At 45.5% G+C, this 20,485-nt stretch overlaps 1 protein-coding gene across 1 annotated transcript in view; it reads left to right on the top strand.

Moving 5' to 3' along the window:
* Nucleotides 1-20,485, top strand: part of SYNPO (synaptopodin) — a 127,861-nt gene that overhangs the window by 30,922 nt on the left and 76,454 nt on the right. The window contains exon 2 of the mRNA XM_060240311.1: nucleotides 13,146-14,018. Coding sequence (XP_060096294.1) covers nucleotides 13,574-14,018 — 445 coding nt within the window. The 5' untranslated portion in view covers nucleotides 13,146-13,573. The remainder of the gene's footprint in view (nucleotides 1-13,145; nucleotides 14,019-20,485) is intronic.

Here is a 20,485-nt window from a genome sequence, read left to right as displayed (position 1 = left end):
ACTGCCAAGTCTGTAAAAAGACTAAGAGCAGGGCTTGTGCAGTTGCTAAGCAAAGCAACAGAGAGAGTAAGCGTGCCTTAGAACTCATTCATCTTGATGTAATTGGCCCATTGCCAAAGAGTCTTTCGGGGAGGCAGTATTGCCTAGTGGCTACCGACGACCATACCAGGTATTCCTGGGTGTTTGCCATGAAGCACAAATCCGAGGTATACAAGGTGTTTACTAAATGGGCAAAGGCGGTGGAAAGGGAGTTGGATACGCATATCAAAGCTATTCAGTCCGACCGCGGTGGGGAATTTCTCTCTAATGAGTTTAAACGTTGGCTGGGGAACAAGGGCATTGCCCACAGATTGGTGAACCCGGCCACGCCCCAAGAAAATGGGTTAGCAGAGCGGCACGGAGCTATACTGCAAACTTTAATGTATAGCATGTTGGAAGATGCCAAGTTGCCAATTTCTTATTGGGCCGAGGCCATGTATTCAGCAGTGTACTTGCACAATCGAATTTGGTTTAAAGCTGTGAATGACCTGCCTTACAGAAGGCTATACAATAAGGTTCCAGACTTAAAGTTTTTAAGAGTCTTTGGGACGAAGGCTTGGGTTGACATCCCCTCAGAGAATAGGAGGGAGGGAGCTGGCCAGGCAGTGAGCCTAACTTTTCTGGGCTACAAGCCAGAAGCTAGGTGTTATCGCTTTTGCGATAAGAGGGCCAAGCTAACTTTCAGTAGAACTGCCAGGTTTAATGAGCGCGCCAGGTGGTCGGCATTACATGCTACTGAAAGAGAACTTGTACTACTGCCAAGTACTGATAACGGTGCTGAAGTCCTGCCAAGGGTAATTAAGCAGGAACAGCAATCTCCCGGCCGAGAGCTGGCAAGCAGACAGGCAGAAGGAGGTGAGCCCAAAGTTGGCACAGAGCCTCAGGTGCAAAGTCAGGAAGTGGAACTTCCAAGTCAGGAGGTGCAACCTCTGAGTCAGGAGGAGGAACCAGCCCAGGAGGTGGCATGCAGTGAGCCTGAAGGAGCCAAGCCTGGTGCGAGTGCAGGACCCCGGGTATCTGCTAGAGCCACAAAGGGTATCCCTCCTGCTAGGTACAAGGTGCCTTATGTAGAACTGGTAGTTAAACCAGACCCACCAGGGTTCCAAGAAACGCTCAGAAAAAAGTCTGAGGCGTGGAAAGTCTGGGTGGCAGAGTGTGAGGCACGGAACAGGGAGGCTGAAGCCAAACGCCAGAAGGAACTGGCTGACCAGGACAGTGATGATGAGTTCCTGGATTGGAAACTGTAAACCTGTGAATGTGATAAGTGTGTAATACTGCTGCCTAGGGAACAATGTGAAAGCATGTGAATGTAACATGGCATAACATTGTGGGTGATATACAGTTACCAAGTATGTATGTAAACTGTGTCCAATGTTGAGATTCACTGTGTTGGGTTTACTGTGTATGATAAATTAGGAGGTGTGTCAGTAATTGAATCTATCTTAACACAGTTTGACAGCTCTGTTATGACAGCAGGTGATCTAGCTGGCATGCTAGGTCACAGTGACCTTATCTACAGGCCGGTTTGAGCCGGCTGAAGACAGGTGGAAAGGACCTGCTGAGTCAGCATGACTGTGGACTGCCAGGATTGGCTGACAGAACTATAAATGGACTGTGCTTGCAATGCACAGGTCTCTCTTCGAGAGTACACTTGCTGGCGGAGCACTTTGGTCCTGTGTTTAATGTATTTGACTGCACTAGTGAGCACGAGTTGTATATATTGTAAATACACTATTTTAGCACTAGCTGCAAGTGTCTGGCTCACTTCTTTCCTGGGGCTCACCGTTGAGCACACCACACCGCTCTCTCTGCTAACACCCGCACCGACAATCCATGCACTCAGGGTTGGCATGTGGGAGCAGGCCAAGTAGGCAGCCACCTAGGGCACCACCTGGCCTAGGGGTACCACGAGGCACCCCCTCTCCTCACGCCTGCTGCCTTCCTGACTTTGCCAAGACTTGGGAAGCCTCGGCAAAGTCAGAGTGTGTGACAGCAGGCACGCTCAAAGCCCGGCTCTGAACACGCCCGCTGGCTTTCTGACTTTCCGAGGCTTCTCAAGGCTCAGGAAGCCTCTGCAAAGTCCAGGGGGTGTGACATAATCAGGGGGCGCACACTTCATGCTCACAAATAGAACACTTGGAGTGGGGGCAGGGGCACAGGGTTTGCCTGGGGCACAAGAATCCCTAGCTCCGGGCCTGCACGCACTGGGGATCTTATGCAGTTCCACAGCGTTTGCAATGCAGAGATGTTCCTCCAGGCAATGCAATGCAGAGATGTTCCTCCACGCAATGCAATGCAGAGATATTCCTCCAGGGTCGAGGATGACGAGCACCATCTTAGCTGGCACTCCCCCCCCCATCCTTTCTCACTCCTCTCCAACTATGCTCCCACCTACCCCAACAAGAGGAGGACACAGTTGAAAATAGCACCATCTGAATACTGTTACTTGTAAAATTGTTATGACTAGTTTTTTTTTTAAAAATGATGATATGTTTTGTTATTGAGTACTCAGGGACGGAGGAATCCATAGATCTAAATTATAAATAAATAAAATTCACTTTGACATCCACAAGGAAAAGCACTCATATGGGCAATATTTGAAAAATGTAGAGAATAAAGTTAATAGTGAAAATACCTGAAAGTGGCTCCAAAATAGGCACTCAAAGAAAGAAACAGAAGGACTCATTCTAGCTGCAGGCACTCAAATAGTATGAAAGCCAAGTTTCAGAAGACCTGTGATGACAGCAAATGTCAACTTTCCAAGACAAAGGTTAAAACAATCAACCACATACTTAGTGCCTGCAGTAAAATTGCTTAGACTGACCATAAAGAGAGCATCATAACAGAATTGCAGCTATGTTGCACTGGAATCTTTGCAAGAAATATGTGAACACAAACCAGACAAGGTCTTGGAGAATGATGAAACAAAGATTCTTTGAAACTTTCATTTACAAACAATATAAATACTGGAACATAACACCCCTACTATCTCAATTGTAGGGGGGGGAAGAAGTAATAGGGTTGGGATCATTGACATTACAATCCCAGTAGACAGCAGAATAATAAAGAAAGAACAGGAGAAACTCATAAAATATCTACAAAAGAGAGATAGAGTGCTTCTGGGAGAAGATGGTTACCATCATGCCAGTTGTCTTTGGAACCCTTGAAGCAGTGCCTAGAAATCTCAAGAAATATCTGGACATTCTGGGCACTGAAAAAATAATGAGCCCGCTTCGGTGGGGTAGGGCGGGATATAAATTGAATGAAATAAATAAAATAAATAATACCAGTTCAGCTCCAGAAGACAGTACTGCTTCGAATAGCAAGAATCCTGCAAGGATACCTCTGGAATTCCCAATAAGTTGGCTAGATATTGAACTGGCTAGATCTCAAATCTAGGCAAGTATCTGACTGTGACAATTCATCATCATCATCGTCATCATCCAGAATTAAAATGTATTTTTATAGGTAGATTTCTTCATGGCTTCATGGATAGTTCAGACTTCAGTTCTTCAGGCTTATAAGAACTGAGTTAATGTGCCATTTCTCTAATTTAAGGTTTTGACTATTGTTTAGAATAACATACCAATCACATGAAATCCCATGAAACTGCCTTATACCGAATCAGACTTTTGGTCCATCAAAATCAGTATTGTTTACTCAGACTGTGGTTCTCCCAGGTCCCAAGCAGAGATCTTTCACATCACCTACTGTCAGATGCCAGGGATTGAACCTCAGACCTACTGCATTCCAAGCAGATGCTCTACCACTGAGCCACAGCCCCTCCCATTAACTTATTTTGAGCCTAGTCTTGTGAACTCTAATATGGTGTGCATAATATATCATTCCTCAGGTATCAAACAGGGGGAAGCTTCTGCCTACAGGTTTATAACACACTTCTACAGCCTGTCAATTCATGGTTGTGGCTTACTCCATGGGAAAAAAATATTACTGCTAACTCATTCTTCTTGAGATATTTGTGTTTCTCTACTCATGTGTTGAGGTAAAATGGTTTGTAACCAAGCAACCATTCTTCAACCTTTACTGCCCTGAGGAGATGTAATAATCAAATCTTTCCCAAGTTGCCTTGTTACATATGTTGTTCAAGAACCGTAAAAGAGATTAGGGTTGCCAATCTCCAAGTGGGCCAAAAACACAAGGGAACCATGATGTCAAAAGCTAAATACACAAAGTACACTGTGTATCCAAACCATACAAAACTATTGTGAAAATAAAGAATATTTAATAAGCACAAACCTCTATTTATGAATATTCCCTCTCACCAAATATTATCAGAATATTGTCAAATGTCTAATAAATACTTTTATATCCACACAAACAATTGATGACCCCCCCCCAAAAAAAAACCCATCAAAAAATCCATGTGTACAAATGGATTGAACAAACATACAATTTATGCATAAATACTGAAAGTTTCTTCAAGCAATTCCATAGTGACAAATACAACTGGAGAATCCAATTAGGTTCACAAGGTAAATTTTTCATTTTTCTTAGCTGATTGTCAACTTGCAGCCTAAAGTCATCTCACTCTTTAATTGGTTCACTGTAGCAGCAACCTTAGCTGCTGGTGGTCAGGCAGAAACAAGGCTACAGGCAAAATCAGGAAGAAACAACGGTTTATTTAACGTGTACACGGGCCCCAGACCAGACTCATGTCTGAACACATCTGGGAGCCCCGAGTGCAGGAAGGTCTACAGTTTTATAGTCACAGACAATCATTTCCAGTAAACACTCGCCCGATTACAGGAAAGGACAACCCCACATCCTATACATCATTACAAGCGTCATATTACTAAAGGAACGAGGAGACAGGGAGGGTCTTTCCATACATGGCATTGATGTTGCTAACACTCTTGCAGCAATATCCTTCATAAAAAACACATTTGCCCCTTTGACCTGATCCCAAGATTTTCCAAGGTATACGACTCAATGCTTATTCCAGCAAGCTTCTAGCTCCTCTTTTCGGCAGTTTGCGGTGAGCCAGTGGGTCAAAGATTAACTTCCTCTTTTGCTGCCTTACGCTTACCTTTCCCTACTTTCGCAATTTTGAAGGATTATTTCAGAGACACCTAGCAAGCACTTTAAAAATCTTTTTGCCCTTTTGCCTAATTAATGGCCTTCAATTTACCTTATTTAATATATTTTTATTTCAGCCCTGCTTCATCACAATATGAAATTCCAGTTTAATGTTGGCTTTCCAGCTTAATATTGGCTTTCCCACTTCATACTAGCTTGGCTCAATGTTCCGTTTTTTGCCTCGCTTGATATTGGCTTGGCTTTTGACTTGGCTTAACAGGTAATCCTGTAGCCCCTGTTTCCCACATACTTCTTCAGAAGCTTTAAACTTATATTTTAGTCTTGGAACACTTGCAACTCCATTGGTTTCTTGTATTTGTTAAATGGAAAATCTAATTTTGAGAGTCCAGTTGAAAAGAATACATGCCTGTATGTTGGAATGATTGTAAGTTTATGGCTTCTGAAGAAGTACATGGGAAACAGGGGCTACTGGATTACCTGTTAAGCCAAGTCAAAAGCCAAGCCAATATCAAGCAATGCAAAAAAGCTAAATATCAAGCCAAGGTAATATGAAGCAGGAAAGCCAATATTAAGATGGAAAGCCAACATGAAGCTGGAAGTTCATATCATGAACCAATTAAAGACCATCAGCTAAGAAAAACAGAAAGTTTACCTTGAACTTAAGTTGACTCAGATAAGGTGTATTTATCATTGAAGAGACTTTCAGTATTCATGCATAAATTTTATGTTTGTTTTATCCATTTGTGCCCATGATTATTATTATTAATTATTAAATATTATTTATTTGTCAGGGCTTGAGGGTCAGGTGGGACCACCTGGCAGAGCTGCAGACTCCTGGGCAAGAGTTCCTCTTGCTGCAGAGAAGTTTTTGGAGCCTCAGACCACTTGAAGGGAGAGGGTTCACAGCATTGTTCTCCTCCTTGTGTACCAGTGACCGAGTTGTGACTGGAGCAATGCTCTCTTTTTTCTCTCTCTGTGCTGAGTTCTTTGCTCTCATCAATCCTTCCTAGCTCTGTTCCCTTCTCTCTGATTTAAACTCTTTGCTCCTCCCCGCTCCCTCCCCAGGTGGTCCTGTTCCCAATCCCTTTAAGGTGTAGAGTCAACCAATCTGCGAGGCTCAGGGTGCTGTAGGTGCTCCAGTAGGGGTGCTGTCCAGCCAACAGGGAAGTCGGCATCCACCAGTTTTCCCTCCTTTGCTGGCTGCCAGCAGAGCACTCAGGAGTTGGATTAGTTGTCCTGGTGGTCCTCAGGGGTCAGGGCAGAGTCCAGAACCAATGTGGGGTCTGGACATTATTTTCACATTAATTTTATATGGTTTGGATGCATAGTGTGTTTTGTGTAATCTCCAAGTGGGGCCTGGAGATTAGGGATAGGCACGAACCGGGGAAAATGGTGGTTCATTTCATTTCATTATTTGTTTGATTTCCGACCCAGTTTGCGGTTCATTGGATCAGGTGGTGTTAAACTCACTGGGAGTCTTCAGCAAGGTCTTCTCCACCCAGGGCCAGCCCTCCCACTAGGCAAACTAGGCGGTTGCCTAGGGTGCCAAGAGGCAGAGGGGTGGCAAATTGGGCTCTCGCCCCCCTCTGGTGCCCCAGGCAAGCGCTTAGCTTGCCTCCCTCCCCCCTTCCTGCCGCTGTGCCGCGGCCACCACTAGCCCCCTCCGGGCCGCCAACCACCCACCCCCCATGCTCCATCCCACCCACCCCCGTGCCCCCCTAGTGCTCCGCTGGCCTGCCCGACGTGGCTAAAAGCAGCAGCGCCCCACTTGCTCCCTTACCCTTGCTCGTTGCCGGCTAAAAGTAAGCTTTGCTGGCCTCACAGCTCATGCCTGCACATTAAAATGCAGGCGCGAGCTGCGAAACTGGCAAAACTTACTTTTGGCCGGCAATGAGCAGGGGGAAGGGAGAGAGCAAGCGGAGCGCTGCCACTTTTAGCTGCATCGGGCAGGCCAGTGGAACGCCAGGGAGGCAGGCAGGGAGTGGGGGGGGTGGAGTGCCGGAACGTGGCGTTAGAACCGGTTCCAGCATTGATACGTGGGGAAGGGAGGAAGGGGGCACGGAGGGGAGGGTGTGCAGAGGGGAGGGGGCACGGAGCTGAAGGGGGCGCACTTTTGGAGGAGGGTGCCAGGCAGCAAGTCTGCCTAGGGTGCCCCAGGGCATCAGGCTGGCCCAGTCTCCACCACCCACCATGTTTGGCAAAAATTGGATTTGTAATGTCTGAGTTATAGCCCTCTCAAACAGATGCCCCCAGGAAAGCTCAGCTTCAGCTCTCACTGACAACTGTTCATGCTGCAGAATGGGAACTCTGTGATTGGCTCCTGGAGCTGCCTATCAAGCTATGGACAACTACTATGGGTACTTCTAGGGCTGCTGGAAGTCCACCTCCATTGTTGCCTAGCAATTGATTAAATTGGTGCCGAGTTGTCTGGGAAAATGAACTGCAAAGACAAAACAAATGAAGCACCATAGTTAGAAACTTCAAAACAATCCACCAATTGACCTGATTCATGTATGAATCATGATTCATGGTTTGGTTCATGCCCATGTCTACTGGAGATCTCCCAGAATTATAACTGATCTCCATACAATAGAGATCAATTCCTTTGCAGAAAAACGGCTGTTTGGAGGATGGACTTAATGCCATTATTCTTTCCTGTCCCCAAACCCCACTCTCCCCAGGCTCCACCACCATATCTCCATGATTTTCCCAACCTAGATTTGGTAACCCTACTAGACATTCAGACATTACCAGGTGTGATGGACAGGAAGCTGCCTTGAAGCCCCACCTTGCCACAGCAGGCACATTGCAATATTGCCAGAGTATTTGCCCCACCAGCAACCTGCATGGTTAACAAACAAAGTAATGGAAGCTGTAAAAGGTAAGAAGGACTCCTTTAAGCGGTGGAAAACCAGTCCAAGTGAGATTAGTAAAAGGGAACACAGGCTGTGGCAAATCAAATGCAAGACTGCGATCAGGCAGGCAAAAAGGGACTATGAGGAACATATTGCAAAAAACATAAAGACCAACCATAAAAATTTCTTCAAATATATTAGAAGTAGGAAACCAGCCAGGGAGGCAGTGGGGCCCTTAGATGACCATGGGGTAAAAGGATTACTGAAGGAGGATAGGGAAATGGCTGAGAAGCTAAATGAATTTTTTGCCTCCGTCTTCACTGTAGAAGATGAGAACTTTTTGCCCACCCCAGAACCACTAATTTTGGAAGGGGTGTTGAAAGACCTGAGTCAGATTGAGGTGACAAAAGAGGAGGTCCTACAACTGATAGACAAATTAACCACTAATATGTCACCGGGTCCGGATGGCATACATCTGAGAATTCTGAAAGAACTCAAAGTTGAACTTGTGGATCTTCTAACAAAAATCTGTAATCTTTAATTGAAATCTGCCTCCGTTCCTGAGGACTGGAAGGTAGCAAATGCCACCCCCATCTTTAAAAAGGATTCCAGAGGAGATCCGGGAAATTACAGGCCAGTCAGTCTGACTTCAATACCGGGAAAGTTGGTAGAAACCATTATCAAGGACAGAGTGAGTAGGCACATTGATGAACACGGGTTATTGAGGAAGACTCAGCATGGGTTCTGCAAGGGAAGATCTTGCCTCACTAACCTGTTACATTTCTTTGAGGGGGTGAACAAACATGTGGACAAAGGAGACCCGATAGATGTTGTTTACCTTGACTTCCAGAAAGCTTTTGATAAAGTTCCTCATCAAAGGCTCCTTAGAAAGCTTGAGAGTCATGGAGTAAAAGGACAGGTCCTCTTGTGGATCAAAAACTGGCTGAGTAATAGGAAGCAGAGAGTGAGTATAAATGGGCAGTCTTCGCAGTGGAGGACGGTAAGCAGTGGGGTGCCGCAGGACCCGGTACTGGGTCCCATGCTCTTTAACTTGTTCATAAATGATTTAGAGTTGGGAGTGAGCAGTGAAGTGGCCAAGTTTGCAGATGACACTAAATTGTTCAGGGTGGTGAGAACCAGAGAGGATTGTGAGGAACTCCAAAGGGATCTGTTGAGGCTGGGTGTGGGCGTCAACGTGGCAGATGCAGTTCAATGTGGCCAAGTGCAAAGTAATGCACATTGGGGCCAAGAATCCCAGCTACAAATACAAGTTGATGGGGGTGTGAACTGGCAGAGACTGACCAAGAGAGAGATCTTGGGGTCGTGGTAGATAACTCACTGAAAATGTCAAGACAGTGTGCGTTTGCAATAAAAATACCCAACGCCATGCTGGGAATTATTAGGAAGGGAACTGAAAACAAATCAGCCAGTATCATAATGCCCCTGTATAAATCGATGGTGCGGTCTCATTTGGAGTACTGTGTGCAGTTCTGGTTGCCGCACCTCAAAAAGGATATTATAGCATTGGAGAAAGTCCAGAGAAGGGCAACAAAATGATTAAAGGGCTGGAGCACTTTCCCTATGAAGAAAGGTTGAAACGCTTGGGACTCTTTAGCTTGGAGAAACGTCGACTGCGGGGTGACATGATAGAGGTTTACAAGATAATGCATGGGATGGAGAAAGTAGAGAAAGAGGTACTTTTCTCCCTTTCTCACAATACAAGAACTCGTGGTTATTCGATGAAATTGCTGAGCAGACAGGTTAAAACGGATAAAAGGAAGTACTTCTTCACCCAAAGGGTGATTAACATGTGGAATTCACTGCCACAGGAGGTGGTGGCGGCCACAAGTATAGCCACCTTCAAGAGGGGTTTAGATAAAAATATGGAGCACAGGTCCATCAGTGGCTATTAGCCACAGTGTGTGTGTGTATATAAAATTTTTTGCCACTGTGTGACACAGAGTGTTGGACTGGATGGGCTGTTGGCCTGATCCAACATGGCTTCTCTTATGTTCTTATGTTCAGAGGCTTGGGGGGGTGGGGGGAGGTTTTTCTCCAGAAAGGACTTCTGCTCCCACAGACTGCAAACTAACCACTTCCCCCTGAGTCTCTCTTGGTTCCTCTGAATGCTTCCCTGGGAGTAGGAGGACCCTTGGCCAGAACATGGCAGGACTTCCTTCCTAGTCCCTGCTGCACACCTGCTCAGCCTCCATCCAGGCTCAGGGGTATGGCAATGGGGCAGGGGGCTGGGGGGGTTGCCACCCCCTGTCCTCCCCTTGCCTCTGCAGGGGCCAGCACAACTTGGGGCAAGCTATCTGGGGGGGAGGGAGAGAGAGAGGAAGTTGGCCGCTGGCCTGGGCAGGTGCAGTGGAGTGAAAGGGAGCAGAGATCACACTTGACAGAGTACCTGGAGCTACCCAAAGGAGAGGAAAAGGAGGTCATGGGCCCTTGTACAGGCAGCCTCATTTGGCCCATGGCTGAGCAGCAACCAAGGCAGCAGCAGCCTTCCCCACCAAGCCCGGACACTTCCACCCCTCTTCTGTCCCTGGACAGCAGGGTGAAGTTATAAAGTCATAAGGGAGCTGGGCAGTGGTGGCAGCACTGACCGATGGGAGTGATGGGGGACTAATTGTTGGGGTCAGAAATGTTCAATGTCAGGTTAATTGGAGGGGCAGGACCATCCTGTCTTTAATTTACCTTTTTTGGGTAAAATTAGTGAGAGGGAAGTAGCACTACAGTTACAGAGTTTTCTGGAGGACGCTTCTATCCTAGACCCCCACCAGTCTGGCTTCCGCCCAGGTCCTGGGACGGAGGCAGGGCTGGTCGCCCTGGTGGATGATCTCCAGCAGCATCTGGATCAAGGCGGTTGCTGACCCACCGCCTCGCTGATGCAGGGATTTAGGGGTGGCCTTGCAATGGCTCTCCTCTTTTCTTTATGTTCAGGGATTGGGGGACAGACATCACAGAGACACATACTTAATTGTGGTGTGCCTCATGGGGCGGTGCTTTCCCCAATGTTGTTTAACATCTATATGCGCCCTCTTGCCCAGATTGCCCAGAGGTATGGGCTGGGTTGCCATCAGTATGCTGATGACACCCAGTTTTATCTATTGATGGATGGCCAGCCTGGCTGTGCCCCAGAAAATCTGGACTTGGTGTTGCAAGACATGGCAGGGTGGCTTAGGCTGAGTTGACTGAAGCTGAATCCGACGAAGACAAAGGTCCTTTGCCTGAGTCGGACGGTCTGGGTAGGGAAATCCCCCTACCAGCTTTTGATGGTGCGCCACTTGTAACGGTGTCCAGGGTCAGAACCTTGGGGGTGCTACTGGAGCCTTTTCTAACAATGGAGGCCCAGATAGCAGCCACTGCCAAATCCACCTTTTTTTCCATCTTAGGTGGGTAAGGCAGTTGGTCCCCTTCCTTGAGCATGGAGACCTGGCAACTGTGATCCATGCTACAGTCACCTCGAGATTGGACTACTGTAATGCCCTCCACATGGGGCTGCCCTTGTCTCAAAACTGGAAACTACAGCTAGTGTAGAACGCAGCAGCCAGGCTGTTATTGGGGCTCTCCATGCAGGAGCATATACAGCAGGGGCTGTGGGAGCTGCACTGGCAGGCGATAGTATACCAGATTCGCTACAAGATCCTGATCATTACCTTTAAAGCCCTATACGGCCAAGGATCTGTCTACCTTAGGGTCTGTCTCTCCCCACACGTTCCCCAAAGGTTACTCAGATCTGGAATGCAGAACCTACTGCCGATTCCCGGGCTGAGGGAGGCAAGATTGAAAACCACCAGGGAAAGAACCTTCTGAATCGCTGCCCCCTATTGGTGGAACCAACTGCCGGAGGAAGTTAGGGCTTTGCGGGACCTCGCCTAGTTCCACAAGGCCTGCAAGGCAACATTATTTCAGCTTGCCTTTAACTGAATTGCCGATATAGTAGCATAAAGGGATACCTAAGAGCATGGAATGCCACCAGAAACTAAATAACAGCGCCAAAACTGTTTTAACTATTTATACTGTTGATCTGATGAATTTGTTTAAATGTTTAACTAACTGAATCGTATTGTTACTATGATCTATTGTTTTATTGTTGTGAGCCGCCCTGAGTCTGCTTTGGTGGGGAGGGTGGGTTATAAATCCAATAAATCAAATCAGATGCCTCACCATAGCTACGGGCCTGTGTGCTCCCCTTAGTTGGAAGAAAAGGCCTGTCACACCATGCAAGGGGTCCCAGCAGCAATAAGGAAATATGAAAGGAGGAAATACAGTAGAGCTGGTCTGTAGATATTACATTGTTCTCATAACATTGGGGGAAAGCATACGAAGGAATAAATGAGAAAAGAGGCAAGCCAAAGAGCTCAAAGGCACTGTTGTGTAAGTTAGGGCGTGAACTACAGCTCAAAAAGCCTGATCATTGGGGCCATGGCTCTGGAAGGTTCCAGATTGTTTTCTGAGGTTGCTCTTATCACCCAGCAAGACTGAGGCAAGAAGGACTCACTTCCTCCTCTCTCCTTTGAATGTGCAAGTGCACAGAACAGTGAGGAGGAGAAGACAGGGATGCTGGTGAGGATATTAGCAAGGCTGATTCTAAATGAAGAGCTGCAGAAAGCAGCTCCTTATTGGGGTACCAGGATTTCTGGAATTGTCCATCCAGTATCCTCTCTCTTAGGGGCCTTGAACTAGGTGAGGATCTTTTGGAAGTTAAGAAAACCAAAAAAGTCTGGTAGAATTAATGAGAAAAACACAAGATGTAGAGATTTCTCTGAGATCTGATGACAGGGCATATAATGGAAACACCAAAATGCTTTCTCTAGAGTGCCCAGACCCTGGGCTAGATCATTTTCAGGTCTTCCCACTATTTTAATCTTCAAAGGAACCAGCTAATTTGGTCCAGAAAGCAACACAAGTGAAAGATATTTAAACTTTTCACCTGTTCTGTTTCCCCAGTCTACTCCCCCCCAAGCTGGTATTAACTATCCATGGGTGGGCAAAGATGGTTACTGCATCCTAATTAAACTGTTATTCTAAATGTATGTATATATGTATTCACTGTATCAATTTAATATTTCATTATTTAAAATATTGCAATATATGCAGATGTCCGTAGTGAATGCTAATTAAGATAACATTTTCATACAAAATGAAACATTTTAAATGGAATTTCTGTTTTTGTGCCTTCCTTGCCAGTTAGATTTCTTCACTTGGAAGAGACTTCACACATGTGCTACAGGAGGAAAGCTGGAGAAGAGGCCATTCCGCTTTGTTTTGAGCAGCTGAAGACTGCAAAGGCAAGTCTCTCTTTCAGAGGCTCTGAATAATTCACAGCTAAAAGTCTGCAATTCCTATTTGAAAGCAGAAATGCAACACCCACACTCTCATCTGGTACCACCCATCTGCATCCATGCATGCAAGATCTTAATGGTCAGGCTGGAGAAAGGATCAGCACAGTAACTCAGCCTGGGCGTTATTTACTCCCCTTCATTTGTGGACAGTCCTACTGACGTGTTCAAAATCACAATCTTATTTCAGAGCTCGACTCAAAGGCTGATCCTTACACCTATAGAAAGTCAAGGAAGCATTCACCCTTGTCCAGTAAGGGTGACGAAGGGAACAAAATGATCAAGGCAACCTTACTGCAGCCTTGTCTCCAACCTCAGTCAAACTATGCAGGGCCTGGCAAACTAAACCAAAATCCACACAGTTCTAAGAATCCCAGCTGTGGAGAAGGCTATGGTTGTCCGGGGAGGCAGCAAGAGAAGGAGAAAGAAAGCAATCCAGTTGGAAAGAGATCTGATAGAAAGGACCAAGAGATAAAAGAATCCGCAAGAGATAATTTCCAGCAGGAAGCCTGCAAAACCAATGGAGAGATACTACCTCTCAAAACAGATGATAGTGGATTGGTACCCAGCAATGAACACCCTGTAATGAGAGACCCTCTAAGGCCTGCTTCAGGCCTGCTCCATTCTGGGCCTAACAACAGAAGTGACCAAAGCCAAGAATGGAAAGTGGTGAAGGTTAAACGAGTCCTTATTTCTCCTGTTGGTGAGCCTCAGAAAGCAAGTAAGTACAACCCTGTTTATCATGAGGAGTAATGCCATCCTCTGCTCACTCACTTGGGAGTTAACCTTGCTATACTCAGTGAGACTTATTTCCAATAAATACATACTGGATCAGGCTGCAAGTGAGGTTTGGCGGCCGATTCTCACTGTTACTGACCTTCTCTACAACTCCATTTAGTAGATAATATTCAGTTCCCTCATTGTGAGATTATTTGTCATAGCTGCTTCTCATATTGGTCTTCTTACCATACTAACTGGAGTTACACATTTGTAAGGGGGGGTGGAGTGGATCTAATTCTGTCTTGAAGGTAAAACAAGTAGCTGCTTGCAGGACCATCATTCAGCTAAGAGAATGATAATCATAAATTTCCTGCAGTAGAGGATTTGCTGAAAGTGGTTTCCACTCTGATCAAAAGTTCAGATCAGTTGATTCTCATGTTAATGTCTGTTTCTGTGTGTGTATTTAAAAGATAGAAAGGAAAAAGTGCGAGGCTGGTGAGGTGAACTATTGAGCAACTTTGCCGGCACAACACAAGCAGCAACAGTGGCTCACCTGATTAATGTTTTACAGGAGCCTGTTTAGTTAGATTTCAGTCTTCCTCAAACTTTCATTTTCTGATATCACTGCTGCATGATTTAAACCATTTTTGCACTATATGAGAAAAAAGACTAGGAACAGAATAGGGTGAGGTCACAATCACATGTCATTTGTAACTGGGACACCACATCAACAACAGGGATATAACAAAAATGTCAGATTTGTTGTGGGTTCTTATGCTATTTCAAAAACCCAAATGGAGTCCTTTAATATAGGAATTAGAGCTAGTCGTATGAGGAAATCTGATAATGGCTTGCATGGGTTTCAGTGGGAAACACATTTTCAGGTGTATCTCCCCACCACCACCAATTGAGTGAAATTCTGTGGGATTTCACCCCTCACCCAATCGGTCCTGCCTGCCAGATTTCAGACAGAAAGTGTCCCTGTTCTATAGGCAATTGAAAATTCTCACTTGCTGTGAGTGCAGGAAGGTAAGAATTGGCATATAAGTGAGTTTATCCCTCCTTCCCAGGATTGAGGGATAGTCTGGTTTTTAACAACAATGGAATGGGGGGCTGAAACCTGACCCTTTCCATGCCTTACCTTGCTGCGCTTCATTTCCTTTTAAGATTTTTCTCCCAGCCCAGCTGACTTGTCATATCAGAAACTTGTGGAGAGAAAATGCACTTCAAACCATGGAATTCGGTGAGGCAAGGCAGGAAGGGAGCAGGATTAGTTCACCTCATTCATGTGCTCCTAACTTTGTTTTAAAAATAGTCACCCTCTGTGCTTTGTACACAAACATGTAAACTCATGACAAGGAGAGCGACCTGATTCTTTGTCCTCACTGATCTCTCTCACATCACTGTATGAGTATTTCCTCTTTACAGTGATGGGGATTGGGTGGGCCTCAGCCTTTATTCCTCTCCCACTCTGCAGGGCAAAATGGGCTGCCCATCACTGGGGCAAGATCTAGGCTTCTGTTTCTTTGCCTTCCCAACTCTGTAGCCTTGCATTTGCAAGAAAGTACTGCCCCTGTCCCCTGCTGGGGATATGGAATGGCAGCCTATCATGAGGGAGTGACCTATTGATAGCCTCTGTAACCCCTAATCTGAACCTTTGCTTTCTGTGCTCCCAAACCTACGAGGTGTAAACTGTAGCCTCTGGTTCTTTTCACTCTGCCTGCCAGAATATGTAGCCTTTGTTATTACTTAGAAAGCACAGAAGATCAAAGTACCTCTTGTAAACACAGGACACATGGTTATATAGAATCAGAAATCCTCAAAAAGTTTGACATGGTGAAATGATGGGCAGAACATGGAAACTCTATGCAAAACTGGTCAATCAAGATGAACCTGATTGGTAGGAAGATTCAATAACTGTTCTGGTTGAACAATATCCCTCTCAGGCACCTTTCTGCATAGTCACTCTATCCCCTTGCTGTCTTTTCCTCTTGCTAGCTAAGTAAATGAAACCAGACAGTGAGATGCCACAATCATGGTGAAGTTTTTTAGTTGCTCCTGAATGTTGGTTATAATTCTGGTTTGGGTCCAGGCTAAAGTTTTCAGCAGTAAACAAAACTTTCTTGCCTCTCTCCCTTCCACTGAAGCCGACTGAACTCCACCAAAACACCGCTCCAGCAGCGCTGAATTAAACCCTGTGGAGGCTCCTAGGCAGTTGAAATCTTGGGGGGGGGGGCCTTGCAAATTATCTCCAAATATCTACTGCAGGCACCTTCTCAAAAGCCCCTTTGATAAAGCTGTGGGGGAGAGGCAGAGAGAGGCAAACCAGTCTGGGGTCCCTAAAGGCGCGGGGGCCCATAGGCTGGTGCCTACTCAGCCTAATTGTTAATCCAGCCCTGCGCTCCAGGGGATAAGGAACACAAGGAGGGGCACGGCAGCCAGAAGGCAGATCATTGGAAATGGCTACTTTAGTCTAGATTCATTGGATTCATAGCATTTATGGCTGAATGGGTGTGATTTATTTCAACAACAGATTTCTTATTAACAATAAACTATTTGACACTTTGGAAAAGAGGAAGAGTGAAGACCTTATAGGAGCCACTTGTCATAGTTCTGAGAAGTGGCTCACACATGCACATGCTTCTCCTGTTTGCTATGCATTTTGATAACTTGAAAAAATGTTATAAACCAAGTTCACCGAAAGCATTGTGTTTCAGGTGACATTAAATGTACATCTGTGGTGGCTCATTCATGCATGCAAGTCTTCATTTGACACTGTAGTAATCAGATAATAGAGCATTCATATGTGGAACTGTGAATGCTGGAGCGGTGATTAAGATAGGTATGGCAACAGTAGCAAGGTTTGTGAGACACAACTGGCAGCAAGGGAAGACTTGATCCTTCTCTTATGGGACAACTTCCCTTAAGTCCCTTCATTTGGTCCCCCATGTGAGCGTCTGTGCTATAGTCATTCTATGCTTCCTTTGCTGTCAACCATTACTGGTTGCATATGTAAGGAGGGGAATATTCTGTCACATATTACTCTCCTGTGGAATTATAGACTTGTCTGACAACCTCTTTCACCCATGAGCCAAAACTCCAGTCTGTTCACCTGTCCATTGTCCATCTTACATGGCTGTTGAGCACCTTTGCAGCTGCACAGTTTTGGTTTCCTTGCTGTGGTAGAGTTTTGTTTCCTTCCCTTATGGACGGTTTTGCATCTGTGTAGTAAGGGGACAGGATTCTACCCAGGATCAAGAATGGCTGGGACAGGTAATTATATGACACCTCCCATAAAGCCACTCAAAGCTACACATGCACAAAATAACATTAATAATATGGACTTAAATAAACACCAACTCTTTTAAAAAAAATACAGCATTTATTTATAATTGCTGGCTGACTAACTGATTTGCCCACAATTTCTTTATACAATTAGCTGCTGCTGAGAGGCATGTGGTGAACCTAGATCTGTGGCAGAGGGGGTTATGGTGACAATGTATATGTGCAAAACACAAAGGGGGCTGTGGTGACAATGTATATGTGCAAAACACAAAGGGGGCTGTGGTGACAATGTATATGTGCAAAACACAAAGGGGGCTGTGGTGACAATGTATATGTGCAAAACACAAAGGGGGCTGTGGTGACAATGTATATGTGCAAAACACTGCTGGAAAAATAACCTGACAGACAGGTTCAATGTTCACAAACAGTAGACAGTTTGACACAAAACCAGCTCCCTGTTTGCAACTGGCTAATTTACACATTAGACTGGGTCTGGAGTCTCTACCCTGTTTCAGATATAACACAGTCCTCCCCACCTACCTACCTTGTCCATTGAATAGTAGGTGCAGCTGCATAACAATCCCTGGATGAGCTCCACCACCTATTTTACTACAAAATGACCCCTGCATATGGGTTTCCATAGAAGGCCAAATAGTGTCTCCCCACTCCCACTCCCAACCATTCCATTTGAGAAGGAAGTACAGTGTAGGAATAGAATCCCCTTTTCCACATGCTCTGTGGCTGTGATCTAAACCAGGCACCACATCTTCAGGAACTGAGGGGACCCACAGCTCATGATTAGGTCTGACATGAAATGAAGACCCCAGAAGTTACCTGTGAACTCTATCATGTGTGAATCAGATTGGAAAGCTGATATTTAGTATCCAAGTAATTGAGACAGCTTGACTATATTAAATACCTGAAATGGGGCATGTTTTTTATTTAGAGCATTTTCGCACACGCTAAATAATGTACTTTCAGTCCACTTTCAATGCACTTTGCAACTGAATTTTACTGTGTGAAATGACAAAATCCACTTCCAAAGAGTTGCTATAATGGATTGAATTTACATTATTAATATATGTGTGAAAGCATCCTTAATCTTAGAGTTTGGAGAGATCACTAAGGTCATTTTGTCCATCTCCCTCCAAACACAGGAACTACAGCTAGGATATCCCTGACAAGTAGGTATCAAATTGATAATTTAAAATGTCTAGTGACAAAGAATCTACCACCTTATATGGGAGATTGTTCTAGTGACAAGCACACTGCATTGTTAGGAAGTTAAATCACAAATTTAGATAAACCTGCTTTGCTGTAGTTTATATCCATTAGTCTGATTCCTGTCATCCAACAAGACTTAAAACATATATATCTCCCCCCCACCCCAATCCACTGCATGGTATCCCTTTAGATATCAGAGGGTGGCTATCATTATCACCTTACAAGCATTTCTTCTCTAATGTAGAACTTCCCAGCTCATTCAGCCTCTCCTTATAGGAGATAGTCTCCACATCCCTCAACAGCTTCATTTCCCTACACTGGACTTCTTCCAACTTACAGACACCCATCCTAAACGGCGGTGCCCCAAACTGTGAGCACAGTACTCCAGGTAAGGTCTAACCAAAGCAGTATACAGTGGCAGCAATACCTCATGTGACCTTAGCACCACACTTCTGCTAATGCAATCTAAAATTACATTAGCCTTTTTTACCGCTGTATCACACTGCTGGCTCATATTAAGGTTATGGTCCTCTAGATCAGGGGTGTAAAACATGTGGCCCAAGAGCTGAATCAGGCCCCCAGAGGACTCCTAGGCTGATTACAGACTGGCACTTTGGGTCGACTCAGAGACACCTCTGAGATTGGCCCCAAAAAACCTTCCAGACGGCAACATCTGCCAGCCGTCCATATCCCATACTCACCCCGTCCTGGAAGATGATCCACCCGGCTCAAAAAGGGACCACTGCAAAAGCGGTTCCTTTTTGCTAGGGTGGCTCCGAGGTGGCTCCCGGCCGTCTGGAAGGCCAGAGACCGCCTGAAGAGTGCCCGGGGAGCCACAAGCTGGACGCGTGAGTGTTCCAGATGCTCCCTGGCTGCTCAAGGCCTGCCCCTTTCCTCAAGCGCTGTCCGGAAGTTCCAGGGCACTTGTTTTCCAGCCATCTGTATTTGGGGCAGCTGCCAGCCACCTCAAAATGGCCATCTGTTATCAGCCCTAGAAACCACAGAGCAACTGGCTGTTGTCTGCTTCCTTCTCCCTCTCTCTTGCTTCCTTCTGCATCACAGCTTGCTTTGCTGGGCTTGCTCAATCGCACAGGAGCTACAGAGCAAAATCTCTGTTGTTTTCCATTGGCTGAGGCTCCTCCCTTGGGGAGGAAGGGGGGGAAGAGCTTGCTTTGCCAGGCACTCTAAATTGCACAACAGAGCTACTGAGCCAGGCTTCTTTTCCATCTATTGGCTGAGGATCCTCCCCCTCCTGGTCCCCTGGAGAAGGAAGGAAAGAGCCATAGCTTCCTTTGCCTAGTTCCCTGGACCCCATGGGAGAGATACAAATAAAGCAACTTTAAGACCAACAAGTGTTAATGTTTTAAGCATGTTTTATTTTAATTTAAAAAACAAAGCACACAGATCTTTAATTGTGTCTGACTCTTTTTTATAAAGTTTATATCTCTGCTATCTGGTGTTACATTCTATGACATGGCCTGGCCTGACAAAGACTAATTTATATCATATCAGCCCTCATAACAAATGATTTTTACAGCCCTGCTCTAGATCCCCCCAAATACTTTTCACAAGTTATACTATGCAGCCAGATTTCACCCATCCAATATTTATATAACTGATTTTTAATACCCGCTTTGCATTTGTAGCTCTTAAACATTTTTTTTATTTGCCTGGGCCCAATCGTCCATCCTACCCAAGTCCAGCTGTATCCACTGTCCATCCTACCCAAGTCCAGCTGTATCCACTGTCCATCCTCCAAGTTATTAACTCCCCCGCCCAGTTTATCTACAGACTTGATGAATGCATTTTGAACTCCCTCATCTAAGTCATTTACACAGATATATACAGATGAATTGAGCCCTAAGCCTGTTCACGGGGATATAAACAGAATGAATGAATGAATATTAAACAAATCTGACCCCAAACAGAACCCTGAGGAACCCCACTTGTCGCCTCCTC

This window comes from Heteronotia binoei, chromosome 5 (assembly GCF_032191835.1).
Source record: "Heteronotia binoei isolate CCM8104 ecotype False Entrance Well chromosome 5, APGP_CSIRO_Hbin_v1, whole genome shotgun sequence".
Lineage (NCBI taxonomy): Eukaryota > Metazoa > Chordata > Lepidosauria > Squamata > Gekkonidae > Heteronotia > Heteronotia binoei.
This window is presented reverse-complemented; position numbering and strand designations above follow the sequence as displayed.